The sequence below is a fragment of the Lepidochelys kempii genome, chromosome 2 (genome assembly GCF_965140285.1).
Source record: "Lepidochelys kempii isolate rLepKem1 chromosome 2, rLepKem1.hap1, whole genome shotgun sequence".
Taxonomy (NCBI): Eukaryota; Metazoa; Chordata; order Testudines; family Cheloniidae; genus Lepidochelys; species Lepidochelys kempii.
The window spans coordinates 56,193,777-56,215,581 of record NC_136381.1 but is presented as its reverse complement, the minus strand read 5'-3'; the positions used below and the strand labels follow the sequence as shown (position 1 = coordinate 56,215,581).

At 42.2% G+C, this 21,805-nt stretch overlaps 1 protein-coding gene across 2 annotated transcripts in view; it reads left to right on the top strand.

Moving 5' to 3' along the window:
• The first annotated feature begins 676 nt into the window (after positions 1–676).
• Positions 677–21,805, top strand: part of CRISPLD1 (cysteine rich secretory protein LCCL domain containing 1) — a 64,794-nt gene continuing 43,665 nt past the window's right edge. For both annotated transcript variants that reach the window (XM_073330771.2, XM_073330772.2), the window contains exons 1-2: positions 677–961; positions 2,331–2,653. In XM_073330771.2, the coding sequence (XP_073186872.1) occupies positions 2,396–2,653 (258 nt within the window). In that variant the 5' untranslated portion in view covers positions 677–961; positions 2,331–2,395. The remainder of the gene's footprint in view (positions 962–2,330; positions 2,654–21,805) is intronic.

Genomic DNA, 21,805 nt, shown 5'->3' with positions numbered 1-21,805 from the left:
TGCAGCTGCTCCTACTCCAGCTGGGGCCCCGGTAATTGGATGGATCCAGCGGGTTGCATGTGTTGGGCCTGAGTTTTTGCAGTGCTGCTGGGCCCTGGGCCAGTTTTGCTGTTGTTGTTGCAGTTGGACCCGTCACCCGTTTAGCTGTTAGGTTAGACTGTAGGGACAGATGGGGCAAACTCTGGCTGGATGCAGGGGTCTGGCCTGGGTTTTCCCAGTACGCATGTGCTAGGATCCAGAATGTTTTGCTGCAGTTGGAGCCGCGTTTGTCTTGCCCTGATTTTGGGTTTTTAAGATTTGGAGCTTCGGGGCCAAAACTTGGCTGGATGCAGCTGCAGGATGCAGGCTTTTAACGCGCCCTGGCTCCGGCTCTGGATTTGCTTGGTTCAGTGAGGACCCTTGTTCTCTTGGTAGAATTTGGGGCTGAAAAATCTGCAGGACGGAGGCAGGTAGCTGAAGCTCAGAGGGAGCCAGCTTTTCCCTCTCCAGGCAGGGGCTGAGTGGCGCTAAACAGAGCCCCTTCCCGAGTCTACTGGCGGTGCCGGCCGGGCGGGCGGGATGCTGGTGGGGCGGGGTGGCCAGGGCACGTCACTGGGGGCGCGCTCTAGGCCCGGGATAAATGGCTGGGAGCAAAGCGCTGAGCTTCTGGTACCGGCAGCTGCAGGGAGCAGGAGGGGGCCCCCGAGAGGCCGGAACGAGCGGGGGAAGGGGACTCCCACGTCCAGAGCGGGGGGCCAGGGAAAGTGTCTGCGCGGAGGGGCTGGGACTGGTGCACAAACTTCTCGCCGAGTTTGCAGGCGCAGCCTCCAGCGCGCTCCGGCTCCTGCTCTGCTGCCCGGGCAAACCCGGCGCGTCTCCCGGCTCTGCGAGGCGGGGAGGAGACGCGGGCGGGCGGCGGACCGAACTCGGCCGCGGCTGGGTGGCTGCAGCCTGGACCGTGGGGTCCGAAAGGCCGGGAGAGGTAAGGGCTTGGCTCGGCATCGCTTGGGAACGGCTCCGCGCCTTGCAGCCCTAACTCCCGCAACGAGCAGCAGCGCCCGGAGCTGCGCTTCTTCCCACGCACCAGTCGAGGACTTCCCGGGGAGACCCGGCTCCTCGCCTGGTTTTCTGTCCAGTTCTCCTCGCCTTCCCAGGCGGGGCCGTGTAACAAAGGGCCTGAGGAGGGAGGGAAGGGGGGAGAGCTCCCAGGTCTGACTTGCTGGAAGACTTAACTCTCCGCGGGGTTGTTGCTCCATCGCGCGCTCTCTGGATGCGTGCTGCTGAGATGAGGAGCAGCCTTGGGGCAGCAGCAGCAGTTGATTTGTCCTTAGAAGCCGGGCGGCTGTGTGATTGCAATGCAGTGGAGGCAGATTGGGGTTTCCCCCCCCCCCCCCATAGGAACAGGAGCCAAAAAGCCAGACGTTCTCATTTCAGCATCTTTATTTAATGCCTAACGGGTGTGGAGAGTGCAAATTGGCCCAGTAGTATAAGATATCTTCCCTTTTGGAACACTGAGTATACTGGGCACCAGTTCCGCCTCTCTGTGCATTTTCTTCAAGATGCCAGATGTTCCTTTCCCCGCCACTGCTAGGTCCATAACTGGAGCGCTAGGGCATCGGTGTTACAGTGTTAATATGTTTAGGACTGGGATGAGGGAGCTACTGTAGATAGCGCACTGCTGCTTTCCAAACTGTAAACCTTCCAAAGTGCAGTAGCGGGCATCAGAAGAACATTCTTGAGGGTAGAACTCCATCTTAAAAACTTCTTTTAAAAGAATTCATCATTTTTGGTTCTGCAAGCATAATAAATAAACCCTGCTTGACTAACAGGTTTTAATAATCTAAGTTCTGTTGTTAAGTTTGGAGACTCAAAATGTTTTTAAATCTTAAAACAAAAGCTTCTGATCAAGATCAGATTTGAGAGTTCTGATTTTTTTAAAGCTTACTTCATATTCTTTTGGGGGGTTGTTTTCATTTTGGGATTGGCTGCAAGCCCCTTTAGCTTGAAAACAGCTATATTTATACCCTGGGATATTATGAGGACCTAATTAATTTATTCATCTAATTTAGATTGCTTAGTACCTCCCTTTATCAGGTGAAGGCAGTTTATGAAAAAATTGCTTTTATTTATGCAGACGCTTAAGTGTGCTTTACATAACGACCTGAATGATCTTCAATTCATGAGGTCAAAGCCACAGTGTAAAGGATGGGTGTCTGTGTTCTCTGGCATCCCTAGAAACCACACTGGCACACTCTCCTCCCAACTACAGTTTGACTTTTGTTATTTAACAGATTAATTCAGGCCAGCACTTTAACCTCAGAATCACTTTACTCTCTCTTATGCCTTTGCAGCCAACAGACCTGGAAGAAAGACCTTGTCCTGGAATTAACCCTGGGGAGTTTTGAAATCGTTCATCATGAAGTGTGTAGCACAGGAATGGGTCCCAGTAACTGCCTTGCTATTCATAGCTCAAGCAGTTTCTGCAATGGTTCTTACCAATGGTACATTATTAGAGGAACTTTTGGAAAAGTACATGGACGAAGATGGTGAGTGGTGGATTGCCAAACAAAGAGGGAAAAGGGCTATCACAGACAGTGATATGCAAAGTATCTTGGATCTTCATAATAAATTACGGAGTCAGGTGTATCCACCAGCATCCAATATGGAATATATGGTAAGGACAAATTGATAGCGGTGTCCAGAAAGAAATCTTAATGCAGTAGTTGCTGTCATTGTGTAAAATAGCATACTTGCAGTCATTGTTTCTTGATGTTTGTCTTTTTAAAACAGTGTTATAAAATGATGAAATGCAACGGAATATATTTGGGAGCTAAAAAGATAAGCAGGGTGCTAAACTGGAAACATTGCATTGCAAAATAGCACAGGTTCTTCCTAGTTCCTAAACTGGTATATTTCTCTGTTTAATATATTAGTATGTGATAATTTCCCTTTGTTTTTGGCCTTTTTTTCCCCCTCAGTGTGTATTTAGTGTTTGTTGAACCTAAAGCTTTCACTTTTCTCAACTTCTGGTTTTTTTTATAGTTTAGGTTTCATTATGACTGGGGCCCTACCAAATTCAGGGTCAATTTTGGTCAATTTCAAGGTCGTAGGATTTAAAAAGTAGTCAATTTCACAGTTTCAGATGTTTATATCTGAAATTTCAGGATGTTGTAATCGTGTGGGTCCTGACCCAAAGGAAGGCCATGGAGAGGTGGGGGGGCAGTTGCAAGGCTATTGTAGGGGGGTGGGTTGTGGGATTGCCACCCTTGTTTTTGCGATGCTGCTGGTAGGTATGCTGCCATCAGAGCTGGGCAGCTGGAGAGCAGCAGTGGCTGCTGGCTGGATGTGCAGCTCTAAAGCTAGCATCACCGCCAGCAGCATTGCAGAAGTGAGGGTCACAGGGTATGGGGAGCTGGTTACCATATGTTCCTGTTTTCCTGACAGCCTCCTGCCCGGGTCCGGGGCTGACAGCCACCCTCACTTCTGTGCTGCCTTCAGAGCTGGGCTCCCAGCCAGCAGCCACTGAGATTCCTGCAGCTGGGGGAGGTTCCCAGAGGTGGGTCTGACGGGGCTTCATGAGTGGCCCCTGCATGGGAAGAGGAAGTCCCATCACTAGTCAGCCTGGGCTGGGATTAGCAGCTGGAATCTGATACACAGTAGGAGCCCGCGGCTGGGGCACTCCCAGTCCTGCCTCTGCCCTCAATAGCCAGATTTCATGGTCCATGAAAGGTTTTTCACAGCCAGGAATTTGGTAGGGCCCTATTTATGATCCTACTTACTTATTAGAGCATATTGGGAATACTAAAATTCTATCCTTGGAACTCCTCAAAAGGCCAGTGGCCTGACAAGAATGGGACGATTGTTTTATTACTCTTACATCTGCAGAAAAATTCAAACTTTGTCACAATGTTCATATATTTTATATTTTTTACTATACAAATAACAAGGAGATTGCATTATTATAGGCAGGGCTGATCGCACCCCTTTTACTAAGGTTGCCCAGCAGTTCCCATCATAAGATCCTGTTTCAGTGGCTTATAATTTAGCCAAATGTGAACTGTTCAGGCTGAAAATTTCCATGCAAGGTATGTGCCACAGGCTGGTTGTTCTTTGTTTTGTTTCGTTTTGCTTTTAAATTTCAGCTACAGCAGTTCAGCCATATGCAAAGATGAGGCTAGGAAAAAATATGTTTTATTCTTGCTAAAAAATTCTGATGACCATTGAAAACTATGCTTTGGAACAGGAAATTTAAATTTGTCAAGCAGGCAGTCTTTGTGTTAGAGCAGTGCTTTTGTTATCCACGTGAAATCCACTCAAGTTTAAGACAAGTTAGAAGCCTTTTAAAAATCTCAGTTTGCACATGCTCAGTAGAGACTTATTAGATTTTAGCAGCTAAAGTTCCTGACAATTCTGTTTGTGCCGAACATTCTCCAGCGCGGGGCTGAGCAGGACTTTCTTTGCAATTGCAGCTGTAGGGCTGCTGTGGGCCAGGTTTGGGCATCTGAATTGAAAGCAGGAAGACAATTTCTTCTCTGCTGTTAATGACCCCCGTGCTGGGTTCAGGCATGGAGGAGGAGGCTGCCTTATTTGAATGCCGTGGAAACAATAGGTGGACCTGTGCAGGGTGGGGTGAGGTAGATGGAACAAGGAGCCAGGAGAGGGGTTGAGACTCGGACTAGAGACTGGTTGGTGATGGGGCAGGAGGGACTGGGACTTGACAAGAAGACTGGGACTCTGACTGGGACTCAGAGTGGGGACTGACTTACTGGACAAAGAGATTGGAAGGTAGGAAGGGAAACAGGTGAGGGAAGATACTGGATGAGGAACCTGGGCGGGAGACTGGAACTGGTTGGACAAATAGACTGGGACAGTGAAGTGGTGGGATAGATGTAGGGGGACACTGTGGTTGGTTGAAGAGCCCAAGGAAGGTGTTTGGGACAGGGAGGCATTGAGGATAGGGAATGTGGATGGGAGGCAACCGGAGGCCAGAGTGGGGGAGAGAAACAAATTGGATGAGGAGCCAGGAAATGGGGACCTGAAACTTACTCAATAAGGAGACTTGGGACATGGTGCTGGGGGTGGGAGGGAACTAGGAATGGCTAGTCAAGAAGACAGATTAGGAATTGGGGGGATGGGGACACTGGAACTGGGATAGAGAGTCAGGAGTGCTGAGACTAGGACTGGGTGGGTCAGGAGGCTAGGACTGGGATGAGAAATTTTGAGATGTGGAGACTGGATCAAGGAGAACGGGACTGGGATGTGTCGCCAGGGATGGGGAAGATGTAGGAATGGGTCAGGGACAGGTTGGGAAGGAAGTGGTGGACGAGGTTATGCTGGAGTGAAATGGACAGAAGAGTCTGTGCCCACTAGAACACACTTTTCCCCAGAGCCTGGAATGGAACCCAAGTTTCCTGAATCTCATCTATCCTTTCTGTGCTATAGCAAATATCTGTGAAACCCACTGGCAAAGCGCCTCATCCTCCTCTAGTGTTGGCCCACATAGAGGGTAACAACTTACTACTGCTATCACTCTGTTAGCTCAAGTGCCAGAGGTGTGTGTAGTGGATCTAAAGGTTCCAACCCTGCTGATGACCCACATGGGTGTCAATATGATGCTACATAGTGGGGTTTCTTATTTTTCAGTTTGTTTTTTTCATAACCTAGGAAATTACAAACAAAAATCTATGTTAAAAGAAAATAATTAAGGTTGGAAAGTGAAGTAAGCACTCAAAAGTTAGGAAATGCTATAATTAAGGTTGCCTGTGCAACCTTATTGCCACCCCCTTGTGTGTTTGTGTTATGATACAGTCTTTTGTTATATGATCAAATACTAATTTTTTTACAGGACCACTACCTCATTCACTGCCCAGGATGGATTTGCTCTGGGGATTTATAGATTACAAGGCCACAAGGGACCACTGTGATCATCTAGTTTGACCTCCTGTGTAGTGCCAAGGCCATAGGTCTTCCCCGAATTAATTCCTATTTGAACTAGAGCATCTTTTTTAAGAAAAACATCTTAATCAGGGTTGTTTAGTGTGAGACACTGTTGTTTATAGGCATCCCTGCTTTATGTGTTGTCCAAGTTGGAAAATGTGTAATGAAAGAGGCAGGGGATTGCAGGAAGAGAAAGGATGGTCTCAGGGTTAGGGGAGTTGAATACAGTACTATCCAGGCAAACTGAATTCTGTCCCTGCCCTTGAGACAGGTTTCCTGTATGAGTCTGATGAAGACATTTAGACCAAACTCTTACAGTGGTCCCTAATTGTGCTTTCCTCATTTTCTGGGTGCCTGACTTGAGACCATGGCGTCTGATTTGTGGAAGGGTTGAGTACTCACAGCTGCAACGGAAGTCCATGGGATCTGTGCTTTGAACAAACATAATGCTATATAATGTTAAGTAGTCTGAAAAATCAGAGCCTGGGTATCTCAGATTGGGCACCTGAAATTAGTGAATGCTTCTGAGCTTAGTCTTTATGTGCCTCCAATTCCCATCTGTACAATGGAGAAAATACTAGGGCTGTCAAGCGATTAAAAAAAATTAATCACGATTAATTGTGCTGTTAAACAACAATAGAATACCATTTATTTTAGATATTTTGGGGTGTTTACTACATTTTCAAATATATTAATTTTAATTACAACAAGAATACAATGTGTACAGTACTCACTTTATATTTATTTTTATGACAAATATTTGCACAGTAAAAAAATGTATTTTTCAGTTCACCTCATACAAATACTGTAGTGCAATCTCTTTATCATGAAAGTTGAACTTACAAATGTAGAATTATGTGCAAAAAATAATTGCATTCAAAAACAGAACAATGTAAAACTTTAGAGCCTACAAGTCCACTCAGTCCTACTCCTTGGTCAGCCAATCACTCAGACAAACAAGATTGGTTACAATTTGCAAGAGATAATACCGCCTGCTTCTTGTTTACAATGTCACCTGAAAGTGAGAACAGGCATTCACATGGCACTGTTGTAGCTGGCATTGCAAGATATTTATGTGCCGGATGCGCTAAAGATTCATATGTCCCTTCAAGCTTCAACCACCATACCAGAGGTATGCTGATGATGGGTTCTGCTTGATAATGATCCAAAGCAGTGCAGACGGACGCATGTTCATTTTCCTCATCTGAGTCAGATGCCACCAGTAGAAGGTTCGCAAAAAGAAAAGGAGTACTTGTGGCACCTTAGAGACTAACCAATTTATTTGAGCATGAGCTTTCGTGAGCTATGCCGTGTGATGCATGCCGTGGAAACTGCAGCAGACTTTATATATACACAGAGAATATGAAAAAATACCTCCTCCCACCCCATTGTCCAGCTGGTAATAGCTTATCTAAAGTGATCATCAGGTGGGCCATTTCCAGCACAAATCCAGGTTTTCTCACCCTCCTGGATTTGTGCTGGAAATGGCCCACCTGATGATCACTTTAAATAAGCTATTACCAGCTGGACAATGGGGTGGGAGGAGGTATTTTTTCATATTCTCTGTGTATATATAAAGTCTGCTGCAGTTTCCACGGCATGCATCTGATGAAGTGAGCTGTAGCTCACGAAAGCTCATGCTCAAATAAATTGGTTAGTCTCTAAGGTGCCACAAGTACTCCTTTTCTTTTTGCGAATACAGACTAACACGGCTGTTACTCTGAAACCAGTAGAAGGTTGATTTTCTTTTTTGGTGGTTTGGGTTCTCTAGTTTCTGCATCAGAGTGTTACTCTTTTAAGATTTATAAAAGCATGCTCCACACCTCATCCCTCTCAGATTTTGAATGGCACTTCAGATTCTTAATCATTGAGTAGTGTAACTATTTTTAGAAATTTCACATTGGTACCTACTTTGCATTTTGTCAAATCTGCTGTGAAAGTGTTCTTAAAATGAACATTTGCTGGGTCATCATCCGAGACTGCTATAACATGAATTGCAGATTGCATAAATGCAGATTGCAGGTAAAACAGAGCAGGAGACATACAGTTCTCCCCCCAAGGAGTACAGTTACAAATTTAATTGACGCATTGTATTTTTAATGAGCATCATGAGCATGGAAGCATGTCCTCTGGAATGGTGGCCGAAGCATGAAGGGGCATATGAATGTTTAGCGTCTCTGGCATGTAATTACCTTGCAACGCTGGCCACATAAGTGACATGCGAACACCTCTTTTCACTTTCAGGTGACAGTGTAAAAAAGAAGCAGGCAGCAATATCTCTCGTCAGTGTAAAAAACTTTGCAGAAAGATTGGCAAAATAAGAAGTAGGACTGAGTGGACTTGTAGGCTCTAAAGTTTTACACTGTTTTGTTTTTGAGTGCAGTTATGTAACCAAAAAAAAATCTGCACTTGTAAGTTACACTTTTGCGATAAAGAGATTGCACTTCAGTACTTGTATGAGGTGAACTGAAAAATACTATTTCTTTTGTTTATCATTTTTACAGTGCATATATTTATAATAAAATATAATAATTGTGATGGGGCAAGGCCAGATGGCTATAGAAAAGTAATGGGAGATAGATATATTAGCTCCAGGCTAAACAAATCCCTGGTACCAGGATAAGTGAAATGGCAGCTGCTCCAGGTGAATTAAGACACCTGGAGCCAATTAAGAACTTTCCAGAAGGCAGGGAGAATGCTAGGTCGATTGGGACACCTGAAGCCAATCAGGGGCTGGCTGAAACTAGTTAAAAGCCTCCCAGTTAGTCAGGTGGGTGTGCATGTCAGGAGCTGTGGGAGGAAGTTGCGCTGTTGGAGAGGCTGAGTAGTACACACCATATCAGGCACAAGGAAGGAGGCCCTGAGGAAAGGGTGAAGTGGAGCTTGAGGAAGTGAGGGCTACTGTTGGGGAAGTAGCCCAGGGAATTGTACATGTCATGTTTTTAAAAGGTCAGCTACTATAGCTGATACTATTAGGGTCCCTGGGCTGGAGCCCGGAGTAGAGGGTGTGGGAGGGAGCCCACCTTTGCTCCCTGATTAATCACTGTGACTGGGAGACAACAGAGTCGGTGCAAGGAAGGATAACTTCTCCTCACCTCCCTCGCTGGCTTATGATGAAAATGGTTCAGTAGACTGTGACCCTTGTCTCTAGAGAGAGAAGTTACGTGGAGGGTCACAGTGAGCCTCTGAGGCTAGCAAAATCCGCCAGGAAACGCGGGACCCACGGAGGCAAGGACAGAGCTTTGTCACATAATATAAAGTGAGCACTGTGCACTTTGTATTCTGTGTTGTAATTGAAATCAATATTGAAAATGTAGAAAAACATCCAAAAATATTCAATTTTCAATTGGTATTCTATTGTTATAAGTGTGATTAATCACGATTAGTTTTTTTAATGGCGATTAACTTTTTTGAGTTAATCAGAGGAGTTAACTGTGATTAATTGACATCCCTAGAAAATGCCACCCCTCAACTCTCAGGGGTGTTGTGACAATAAATGCTCAAAATGAGTTAGGCTCCTAAATTCTACTCTGGCTTCTCACTTCCACTGATTTCAGTAAAAGTAAGGAGCCGAAATAGATGTCAGAGCATTCAGCCCTTAGATAGTACAGTGATGAGCAAAGTGGCTGTCCCTAGGGCTATTCAGGGCCTGGGACAACCTCCCCACTCCAGCCGAGGCCCTGCCCCCAATCCACCCCTTCCCCCAAACCCTCACCCCCGCCCCACCTCTTTCCAGCTTCCACCCCTTCCGCCAGGTGTTGCTTGGAGCCAGCAGAGCGGAGCGGGGCAGTCTGGGGCCAGGTCGCTCGCAGCTGCTGGTGCCAGGCCCCCCACCAGGGTGGATTTGATTTAAATCAAATTGATTTAAATCATGATTTAAATCACTAGTCAGGAAGGCTCAATTTAATCATGGATTTCTACATAAAAGTGCATTCTTGTTGGTTGTTATAACCTTAATACATATTCTTCACAACTCAGAGATAGATGTAGGTTTCATTTTTAGAAGGTACACACTATACATTTTTAAACAGTGATTTATTTTGAAAACTTTCCAGATTAGTTTTACAGCTATATCAGAAAATGAATGATTGGTTATTTCATTTACCAACGGTAATTGAAGCAGATATTTATGAAGTCATTGGAACGTGAACTATCTCCAATTCAACAGGTTAATCATTAATATTTGGAGGGTTTTCTTGCCATGCTGTATTAGGAGGAGAACATCACCAGACAGACATTTAAATTGTTTTATTTAACTAAAACAACGTTCAGTATTCTGGATTTTTTTCTTCAACAGCAAACATACAAGCATTTGAATTTTTGAATCTAGTTAAACATTCAAGTTTTTTAAAATCAGGTTTGTTTTTGTTAAAATTGTTTTTTATCTAAAATAGTTAAATGAAATATTAAAAAAAACCCCAAAATTAAATTGACTGTCAGCCAGGTCAACATGAGAAACTTAAAATATTGGCTTCTGCAGCTAACTCAGTTGTCTTCACCTTCATTTTCCTGTTTTTTCATAATCTGGGAAAGAAAAACGAGCTTTCCTGCTTTTTCAGGTCCCAAACAATTTCTCAATTTGGAATTAATTAATCCAAAGGAAGAAAATATTCTTTCTGCACCGGCAGAAGAAGCTACTGCTGTTAAAAGTGAGATTATCACTTCAACAGTCTCTGAATCCAAGTGCTTAAGTGACTTCCACCAGTTCACTGGTGTGACTTTCTTTAAAACATCATTAGCAAACATATATTTCTTGAATGGTTCACTTTAGCTCTGAAGTTTATTATAGTTGGTATTATGGAGGGATGATTGCTGGACGTCCATGTCATAGCCAACTCTTCTTCTTCAGCAGTTAAGGTTTGACCCTGGTACCGAGTATTGAGAATATTTGCAAGAAAATGAGCTGGAGATAGTGCTTGTCCCATTCATTTTTTTTTTAGTGCTTGTAATTTAACTCTGTCATTGCATATTTCTCTTTTTAAGATCTCACTTGGTTCCTTCCAAATTTCAACAGCGTCAGCAATAAAACAGCTATTTCCCTGTGTTTTGTTCAAGGCTACTGAAATAGGCTTCAGGGTACTCAGCATATGTTCAGATTTTCTCTTAAGCCCAATGTTGAGAACTTTGGCTGTCACAGTGCCATCTATTTTTTCACAATTTTGTTCACAAACTGTCATCAGATTAGGCCAGTTCTTGATATAGTGCTCAAAATAGTCCACTACTGAGTTCCATTGTATGTCTTGGGGGAGCGTTAGTTGGTTCCTCCCACTTTTTTCAGAGCAGCTGCTGCAAAGTGATTGTTACGGAAGTATTTTGCAATTTTAACATTAACCTTTTTGTCTGGAACACTGAAGTCTTTGGCTAGGAGATGCATCAAATGAGTACTGCAACCATATATTATTAGCCTGGGACTCTCTTCACTCTCTTCTAAATTTCTTCTCGTCTTGCATACATTTGCAGCATTGTCTGTGACCAAGCTGCATACTAGGCATTTGAATTTTTTTTCACAGTTATAGCTTTTACTGCTACTTCTTGTAAGTATTCTGCTGTGTGTGCATTTCCTGATGTATCAATTGTTTCTGTAAGGAAGACATTCCCTTCTTCTGTTGTCACACAAGCACATACAACATGATCATTGGGGACATTTCTCCACCCATCAAGACTCAGGTTAACAATTTCACCCTCTAGACCTTTTGCACAACACTCAATTTCTCTTTCATACACTTTATCCAGAATTTGCCTGCAACATCTGCTCTGTTGGGTGGACTGTATCCTGGTCTTAATGGCTGAACCATATAAATAAAGTGTGGGTTCTCAATCATATAGAAAGGAAAGTTTGTTGCATAAACAAACTGGGCAATGTTTTTCATCAATTACCTCTTTTTGTAACACAGTTATTTAATTATTATTACCATACTACTCATCTAGTATTACTCATTGCATTCACTGACACTCAGTACTACTTCAAAGGTGAAATGGTAAAAGGAAGATCTGCCTATTTCAGCTATTCATTGTTTATCACAACTGCATCTAAAATGATAGTACCATAGAGTAACAACTATATATTTTTTTTGCTCAAACATGAGAATTCAAGAATAGTCCAGAAGGAAGACAGGCAGTCCTTAAGAAAGAAGTATGAAATAAAAAAGTTTACCAACCTGAAGATCCTGCATGTTTAGACATGTTCCCTTCATCATCTTCAACGCAGCTTCCTCCTGAGAAGGAACACTTCTCATGATGTTGTTTCATTAGGACAACCAGGACTTGCATTTCTTTGTTACACTGTTTGCATTTTGCACGCATGCCTGTCTTACCCACAGGTAGAGGAACTTCATTAAAATATTCCCAAACTGGGTCTCTTTTATGGCCTGCTGCCATTATATGTTTTCCCTTCTAGTGAGAGAATGGTATGGTACATCTCAAATCAATGAAGGCTACACTCAGAAGGACCTCAAGACTTCCGGAATATGCTGCTCAAATAGTTTCACTTTTGTTTCTACTGCCTGTCCCTCCCTTCTCACATTTATCTCTAGACTTCTTGTCCTTGTCCAGATCTATTCTGCCCCCAGTAATCTTCTATTCATTGAACTTTTTGAAATTTTGCACTTTTAGAGAGAGGTAAGGGATTGACTCTGTGTACACAAATTTGCAGAGGGACAATAGGATTGAGGTCTGTTATTTCTCACCTCTAGATATTTATTTATTTTAAAACATTTTTGCTGTTAACAAGCATGTTATCTCTGGAGACACAAATCCTCAGTTTGAGAACTGCAAAACTAAGCATCTCTGATGGTATCTTCTAGAGTGAGCACTGAGTCCTATTGGGTAGATAGGAAGATTAACCTAAATAATCTATACAGAAGCCCCTGGAACCCCATTAGATTGGGTCCCTGATCCATGAACTATTGGAATTCCTTTACAAAACTTTTCTTAAACATTACATAAATATATTGTCTCATACTATAGAATTAGAATTTATAATCCGTATTCCATGATGAGATACATTATAGCTCAAAGATATCTTAATTAAAACTATCTTTAGATTTTTTATTTAAATCGGATTTTTTTTTAAATAATTGATTTTTGTCCACCCTGCCCCCCACTAGCCCTCCAGGCCGCCCTGGACCCCATGTCCTGAAGCGCAGGGCCCCCCAAAGCACAGTGATAGCACCATAGAAAAGCTTATGAGGAAATTAATAATGCCATCTCCAGAGCAGAGTTGAATTGAGTGTGTTAAGTAAAGCATGGGGCCACATACTGAAGAAAAATAGGAATACAAGGACTTGGACAGCTGCTCATTATTTGAATTCCATCCATTCTGTGCACTGAATGAGGCCAGGGCTCTGTAGAAAAAATAGTATGTGATCATGTAATTAAAGACTGTATGATAAGGCATACACATGTAGTGTTGCACAGACAACCTTAATTCTGGTATTTCGTAACTTTTGAGTGCTCGACTTTGCAATTTTAACTTTTTTTTTTTTTTGGTAGGTAATATGGTATATAGAGAACTAAATGCTGAGACAGTCAGTGCACATTTTCATGTTCCAAGAGACACTTTAGTAATAGAAAAGAGCAATTTTTCTTAAAGAAATATTGCCCTCCAAAATAAATTATAGCCACTTGCAGAATGTCTGGTTTTAGTAATTATAGGGTCCTATGTTTTCTGGATCTGGGTTTTGAAACTAAGATTAAAGTAGGCAAGATTTGTTAGGTGCCTTTAGCTATTGATAGCCCTACAGTTGGGTCCTAGTTCATGACTCGGCTCCTAGATGTACCTATAATACAAATAATAAATGATGATAATAGAATTGAGCCTTGGCTGCTAATTGAAAAATAAAGGTGGGGGACCAAATTTTATACTCCGATTTGAAGCACAAGCAACAATAAAAAATGAATTATGGAGACCCCATGGAGATTTTATTCCCGTACATTTTTTTTTGTCTGCTTGTATTTTACATTAGGAACATCAGGTCTTATTGAAAGTTGAGCTGCACCATTCCTTAGCAGCTCTCAGCTGTGGAGGAGGAAAAGTTCAGTCTTTAAGAGAGAAAGCTTTTATCCTAAAAGTTTGTCAGAGTTTGAGTTGAGCAGGATTTAACAAAAACAAAAGGAAAAAAAATCAAAGTTTAAAAGGTTCTCCTATTCTCTTGTGTGTTCCCTGAGTGAAGTGGGGTAGGGAGAATAATCTTGCGCTGCCCTACCCCCTTTGATATACCCAAAGGGAGTGTACCCAGGGTGCTGGGACTACAAGGTATAGCTGACCCTTACTTGGGATGTGCATGGGAGAAAGATTTCTTACACTCTCTGTTCTTTAGCAGTAGCCAATGTAAAGATTCATCAGGCAGACAGCGGTAAAGAATAATATTAATAAGATAAACATACAATCATGCATGATTTTCTGATGACATTAGAATGACTGGATTTTGATTTTGCCTCATCCTGTGATGTTGATTTGCAATGATGCAATGTCAACTGTATATGATGATGTTACAGTGTAATGCTCCTGGGGGAATTCTGTGCCACAGCGCAATGCGGAATTATGCAGAAATATTTGGTGTGCAGAATATTCTTCCCGCCAATAGGCTGCAGAGATGTTGGCTGCCACTAGGAGTCGCTGGACCCAGCAGAGCCCTGGACGAGGCCAGGGAAAGACGAGGCCAGGGAGGTGGGAGAGGGAGGGATCTGGAGGATTCCCAGGGCTCCCTGAAGGAAGGAGGCAGCAGTGTGCTGGAAACCTGGGACCCAGCATCAAGCTGTTTCTCCCTCTGGATCCTTGTGCTCTAGTAGGGTAGTGTCTGTGAGTGTCTGGGCCAGGGGGGCCCTGCAGCTGGTCTCTGGGGGGCTAGAGGGTGTGAGTATCTGACCCCCTGGCTGGGCTCTGTGGGGGAACGGGCAGAGAAGCAGGAAGAAGTAGGGGTTTCTTTAATTTTCTACTCCTGGGGGAATTTTTGTGTCTTATTGTTACAGACATACTTGCTGACAGGTATTTTGAAATACATTTCCAAAATAATTGAAACTGGTGTGATTATATAATGTTATATTGACAAATAAAATTTGCAGAATTTTATAGAATTTTAAAATATTAGGCACAGAATTTTTAATTTTTTCGCACAGAATTCCCCCCAGGAGTAACTGTAAGTATGGTGAAAAGAAAAGGAGGACTTGTGGCACCTTAGAGATTTGTTAGTCTCTAAGGTGCCACAAGTCCTCCTTTTCTTTTTGCGGATACAGACTAACACGGCTGCTACTCTGAAACCTGTAAGTATGGTGTGGCTCTTGGAGATTCCACTGGGGAGATTCCACTGGGGAATCCACTGGGGTTTATGGCTGACAGCTAATTATTTAGACCCTGATTTTATAAAATAAGCTTTCACTTTAAATCCTAGCTTTCTTTTTCATCATGAACCTTACTTTTCTGTACATGACAGGAAATATTTTGGCCTATTTTAGTCTAGAAATGTATCAAATCACAAGCTATAATAAGATCTACATTAGTGCTAGCTGTGTATAGTCACATTGCATCTTTTTTCACAGGCCACTCTCTTGAACGGTAAGACAGTTTTCAAACCCACCCTCAAATAGGTATTCACATGAACCCCTCCCACAATGTGACATGAGTAGAATCAGCACATCTCTTTGGGTTATGAGTGATGAGTCATAACATGCATTATGAAAATGCTACATACAATGGAAATGTGCATATGTTATGTAAATGTAGGCCCACATTCTGTCTTGCATTGTATAAGTATGCTACGGAGAAAAGAATGAATAAGGAGCTTATCCTTTCCTTGTTCCTCACTGCCCCCTTGTGCACCTGTGCAGAGGAGCAACTCAGGTCTAACTAAAAAGAAAAGGAGTACTTGTGGCACCTTAAAGACTAACAAATTTATTTGCGCATAAGCTTTCGTGAGCTACAGCTCACTTCATGAATGCATCCAATGAAGTGAGCTGTAGCTCACGAAAGCTTATGCTCAAATAAATTTGTTAGTCTCTAAGGTGCCACAAGTCTTCCTTTTCTTTTTGCAGATACAGACTAACACGGTTGCTACTCTGAAATCAGGTCTAACTAGCACTCAAGAGAGCACAAAGAGGCAACAACTCTGCTTTCTGACTGTCCACAGCCTCTGAGGAGCAGTGTGCGTTGTCTAATGTGCTCCATTCAGCCTTTAGCAGTTACTCTGGTGTGCAGCATATACTAATCTAAGGTTTTGCTAATCTGTTTTAAAAACATGCAGATTTTTAAAACTGTGCCATTTCCGATCTTGTGCCCTTGATTGTGGTGGCGTTTGCACTCCAGTCTCTGCATTGCTTCAGTGGATAAATGATATACTCTGCAGTGAGTGTGGTTGTGTATAATTGTTTGATGTTTTTAAATATCTTGTTGAAGTTCATAGTGCAGGAGTACATGAGGCAATATGTACGTGGCTATATTCTTCATTTGCCATTTCACCGTTTTTGAAAACCATTCATGGCCTTATAAACTCGGCTGCCATGAATGTTATCCTTTAAATAATTCAGTAAGTTGCATCAAAAAGACACTTCATCAAATGAACCATGGAAATATTATAAATCAGAAAGGCTGGGTAGCCATATTTACATCTGTACTGTTTGGAAAATACAAGGAACTCTTTCTACAAACTATTTACTCCCGTATTCCTAATAGGGTTGCCAGGTGTCCAGTTTTTGCACGGTTCCCAGGCAGTGGCCAGCATGTCCCTCCAGCTCCTAGGCGTAGAGGTGGTCAGGGGGGCTCTGCGTGCTGCCCCCACCCTCGAGCGCTGGTTCTGTGGCTCCCATTGGCCCGGAGCCCGCACCCCGCTCTCACACCCCAGCTCCCTGTCCCACCCGTGAGCCCCCTCCTGCACCCAAACTCCCTACCAGAGCCTGCACCCCCTCCTGCACCCGAACCCCCTGCCCCAGCCCTGAGCCCCCTCCTGCACCCAAACTCCCTTCTTGAACCTGCACTCCACCCCCTCTTCCGCACACCCACCCCCTGCCGCAACTCTGAGCCCCCTCCCGCACTCAGAACCCCTCAGCCCCAGCCCAGAGACCCGTCCTGCATCCCCAGCTGGAGCCCTCACCCCTTCTGCCTCCCAACCTCTGGGCCCCAGCCCAGTGAAAATGAGTGAGTGAGGGTGGGGGAGAGCGAGCGGGGTGGTGGTGGTGGAGTGAGGTAGGGCAGAGCCTCAGAGAGGGGCAGGGCAGGGGGTGGGGCAAAGGCATTTGGTTTTGTGCTACTAAAAAGTTGCCAACCCTAATTCCTAAACACTGTGTAAGGCCACAAAAATGGTTTCCACAAATAAAACCTCCAAAGGCATCTTTAACATGAGTTAGCCATGAATTCTGTTTTTAAACTTACCTCCTCCCATGTATTCCTGCATTTGCCAGAAGTAGGTGTCTTTTCTGGAACAAATAGAACAAGTGAATTAAGTATAGTTCCCATAAGTATAGTTCCCTCATTCCAATATTGTACTGCTGCATAATTAAGTTTGCAACACTATTTAATTCTATTGTAAGTAGCCCCTTTAATGCAATTTTGAATTTTTTGGCACTTTGCCATTTAGTGAGAGTACTATGTTTTGTATTTACTGTAACTGTTGAAGGTAGGTCTTATTTATTTATTTTGTCTTCCTGTGGCCTGATTCTCTTTATAAGTTACCATAAGTCTATAACTTACGAATTTTTAAAATATGTTTTATTTCACAAACCTGGTGGAAGGAGATAAAAGCCGATGACACTTTTTTACCTCAGACCCAGTTCTATTTTCAGATGTAACCATATGACAACTATGTATGTGAAGGCAGCATTTGATCCTGATTTTGTTTATTTGTCACAGAAAATGAAAAGAGAAATAACTAACATCCACAGAATTATACTCTTTTCTGCCCACACAGGGTATAAAAGAAGTATGCACATTTATTTTTAATTTGTATCGTAGTAGTGCCTATTTGTTCCTCTGTGGGTCACGTCATTCTGGTGTCTTTTCATAATGGTAAGTTATTACGCTGACAATGCTGACACAATGCTGTCCCTTTCAAGACTGTGGCTGACCCATGGCTTTCATGGAGCCTCACGTTTCAGAGCCATGAAGCCTTATCACACCATCTCATAGTTTACCACATAAGGATTGGACCTTTTAGAAGAAGAAAATTGAAAGATGGCCATTTGATGATATTTTGTGGTTCTTGAAAGTCCCAAATTTGGGGCAAATGCTTGCTCAAGTTTTTTTCTGTTTTTACTTAATCCTTGCTCAGGCAAATTCTCCTTGAAGTTAAGAATACAGCATAATACAAAACTTTGGGTGACACTGACTCATTGCTACATAAAGCCATTCTGTGAATGTGACGATAAGGTGTTATTCAGCCCACCAACCTGTTGGCAGGCTGGGATCATGGCTAAAGAACTTATTCAGACACTGCAAGGTTCTTTTGGGCCACAGGATCTATATAAGTCAGGATCCAGTAGCCCCATCCTCTCCACCCATTCCTGTCAGCCTCTCTGTGGTGAGAGACACTATTTATCAGTCCCATTTTACAGCACACTTAGGTTACAGAGTCAGTATGTGTTGTGGAGCCAGTCTCTGTACCCCGGTGTAGTGTGAAGAACTGAAAAGGGGCTTAGAAAGTTTACAGGGACTTTCACTGGCCTTCCACACTTTGGTGAATTTCTCCATTCTGTGTATGAATGCCCATATTTAAGTTCTTAGGCCTTTCTGAAACATCTCTGTCATGTCTGTTTTGTTTGTCGTCAGTTTTTCCAAAGCTTCACAGGGACACTTGAAAAAACACAATTCCCATTCCTTTAGAGCTGAGAACTGTGGTCTGTGGAATCCTTTAAGTGGCTGGAGGGCACTTAAAAAAACAACTTAGCTCCCTTTTCAGAGCAAACTTGTCTGCTTCCTTCCTGGCTTTCCACTTTTCTGCTTCACTTCAAAGGCTGGTGGAAGTGCTTCAGCTTCTTTGCCCAGTGCTGAGAGGCTACTGACGCTGCATCAAAGAATACTGTGACGTTGACTTATCCTCTTATTCTGTCTGGCATTTTTCAGCAAAGGATTCTGCAGCTTGAAAGTGGCTCAGTGAACAAGTGGGTAAGTCCATGTTATGACTTTGATGTAATGCCAGTAGCAATTAACAGGTTTCAGAGTAGCAGCCGTGTTAGTCTGTATTCGCAAAAAGCAAAGGAGTACTAGTGGCATCTTAGAGACTAACAAGTTTCTTTGAGCATAAGCTTTTGTGAGCTACAGCTCACTTCATAGGATGCATTCAGTGGACAAATGCATCCGATGAAGTGAGCTGTAGCTCACGAAAGCTTATGCTCAAATAAATTGGTTAGTCTCTATAGTAGCAACTAAGTGGCTCTAAGCACAGAAGCTGGAAGTGGGAAAGATTGGTTTACTGTTTCAAAGTTTAAGAGAGCTTTACCAAAATAAAAATAAAAATTACAAAAGTAGGAGGGATGCAATTCATCTATCGTTTTTATTTTGCTGTCAGAGAATTTCTTCACCACTGTTAGCAAAATTATTAATTTGCAGCAGCAGAACATAGAGCTCAAGCAGTAAAATCTATAGTGAAGACAGAAAGAATTGTTGATTTACACAGAGTAAATCTAACATGTCTTCTTCATGTTACTCAACCAGGAATCTGATTTAATTTAAGATTTGTTTTTTGAGAAACACTGACTGAAACTCCCCTGAATACTATGGGTGAATTTGGCCTGTCCTCTACAGAAAGAGGTGCCATCCACCCTTGATTTTACTTGAAGCAAAGTGGCTTGTGAGACCAGGAAAAGTGACTCTTAAAAGAAAGCCATTTTCGTCCCTAATGAGAACCTTTTTTTCATATTTTGTGAAAACAATACCTTTTTGTAACATAAAATGAGTTTACTTCAGTCATTAAATCCAATGTTTTGGGCTGCATTTACAAGAAAGACAAGTGTTCGTTAAATAGCTCACCACATTTGCCCTGGGTCCCATGCTGGCCCTCAAAATCAAATGGCAAGCAACTCTTATTTGAAGACAGTTGCTCAACTCTGGTTTTTGTGGAACATTTTTAAGCAGATCTCTTATAGGGGTGCTAAATCATGTCTAATTACTGTGTCGTCCTTTCCAATATTCCATTTCTACTGTATTAAAATCAGATTCACAGGAGTCACCATTAAAAAGCCAATATTCATCAGACCATAGTATCTGAGACACTGCAATTACTTCCTGAAGCACCTTTTGATATATTATATGGTAACAGTTGTTAAAAATTGGCTTGTAATGGTGGTGGGAGGTGATTAAAGAAATATTTAAGGCTCTGGTCTTCTCACAATAGGATATACATATATATAGATATGAATAAGTTGTAATAGAAGTGGAGTTAAATGACTCTTTGTCAACAGAAGATGTTGGAAAATTAAGGTCAGTTATCACAGTTCTTTTGCTACTCCAGAACACTATTGCTCTTAGAATATACAGTCAGTAAGATGATTTTAAAATATTGTGGATTTTGTTATCTATTTTGCAGTTTTAAAACTGCAACATTGACATTGCAGGCAAGTCACCTTAGACATCTTAATATTTCAGCAAGATCTTAATATGTTTAGATTACACTGAAAATGAAATGTGATTTGTCATTTGTGCCATTGCTATTTTTGTTTTTGACTCTTCTAACACCAAAACTGCAAACACATGAAACTGTAATACAGGGTTGCTTCAGAAATTGGTGCAGTTTACTCAGTGTTCAGGAACAATATTTTTGGCTTCAGACTACTCTGCTGCTTCTAGGGAAAAGCCACATTTTTTCCTGCTTTCTTTTCTTTTCCAGAAGAGTAGTTGAAGCCTCTGGGTCTGTGTAGGGATCTCTTTAAGAAGTTTTATAAACATCAGACTTTCAAAACTGAAATATAAAAAAGTTCTTGCCACTTTCCTTCCAGTTAGTTTTCCTTCCAGTGCTATAGCAGAAAATGGCAAAGGGGAAAAATATAATAATGTCAACTATTCCCTCTTTTTTACTATCCTAAATATGATTAGTAATGGAACTGCTAGTCTTTAGGGTAGTATAGTTATTTTCATATTTGGAAGGAGGGTTATGTAATGGTTGGAGCAGAAATGGAGCATTTGATCCCAACTTCTGTCACTGACTATCTGTGTGGCCTTAAATAAGACACGAAGTCCAAAGTTGTCAGACTTGGATGGCTAAATTCAAGACCTAGATCCATATTTAACTATTTAAATAAGTGATCTAATTTTCAGAGTTACTGAGCATCACCAGTTTCTACTGATTTCTTTCAGGTGCCTAAATATGAATTTAGATGTCTAACTTCAGTCATCTGCATTGGAGAATTTGACCTTAACCACTCACTGTGTCAGTGTACTCCTCTATATTAAACAATACAATAATTTTTACCTATATTGAAATGATATTGAGAGCATTAAGTGTCTGTAAAGTGCTTTGAGATCTTTGGATGGGATGTGCAATGAAATTCAACTTATTATTATTACATGGAACATATAGGTATCATAAAGTGAGGCTCTGGACACCTTGTCTTTCTTACTAGCATAATATGTTGGTGCCAGGCTGCTGATTTGTACTTATTTTTGGCTTATTCAACCATGGTATTTTTCATCCAATATTTCATCCTTCCTTTTTTCCCTTCTCAATGTAATTAGTCTTAAAGAACACAGTGGAAGCTATTAAAACTTAAATACCATACTGTACCATGGTATTTATGTTACAACTCTACTACCAATATTTAGAATGTATACCGCTGCGAGGTATTTATACCATGCCATGATAAATGTTTACTTTCAGTGGTACTCACTGTACTTATTTCCATCTTTAGCAAGTTTAAATTTCAGCTCTTTTACTTCCATAGAATCATAGACATGTAAGGCTGGAAGGAC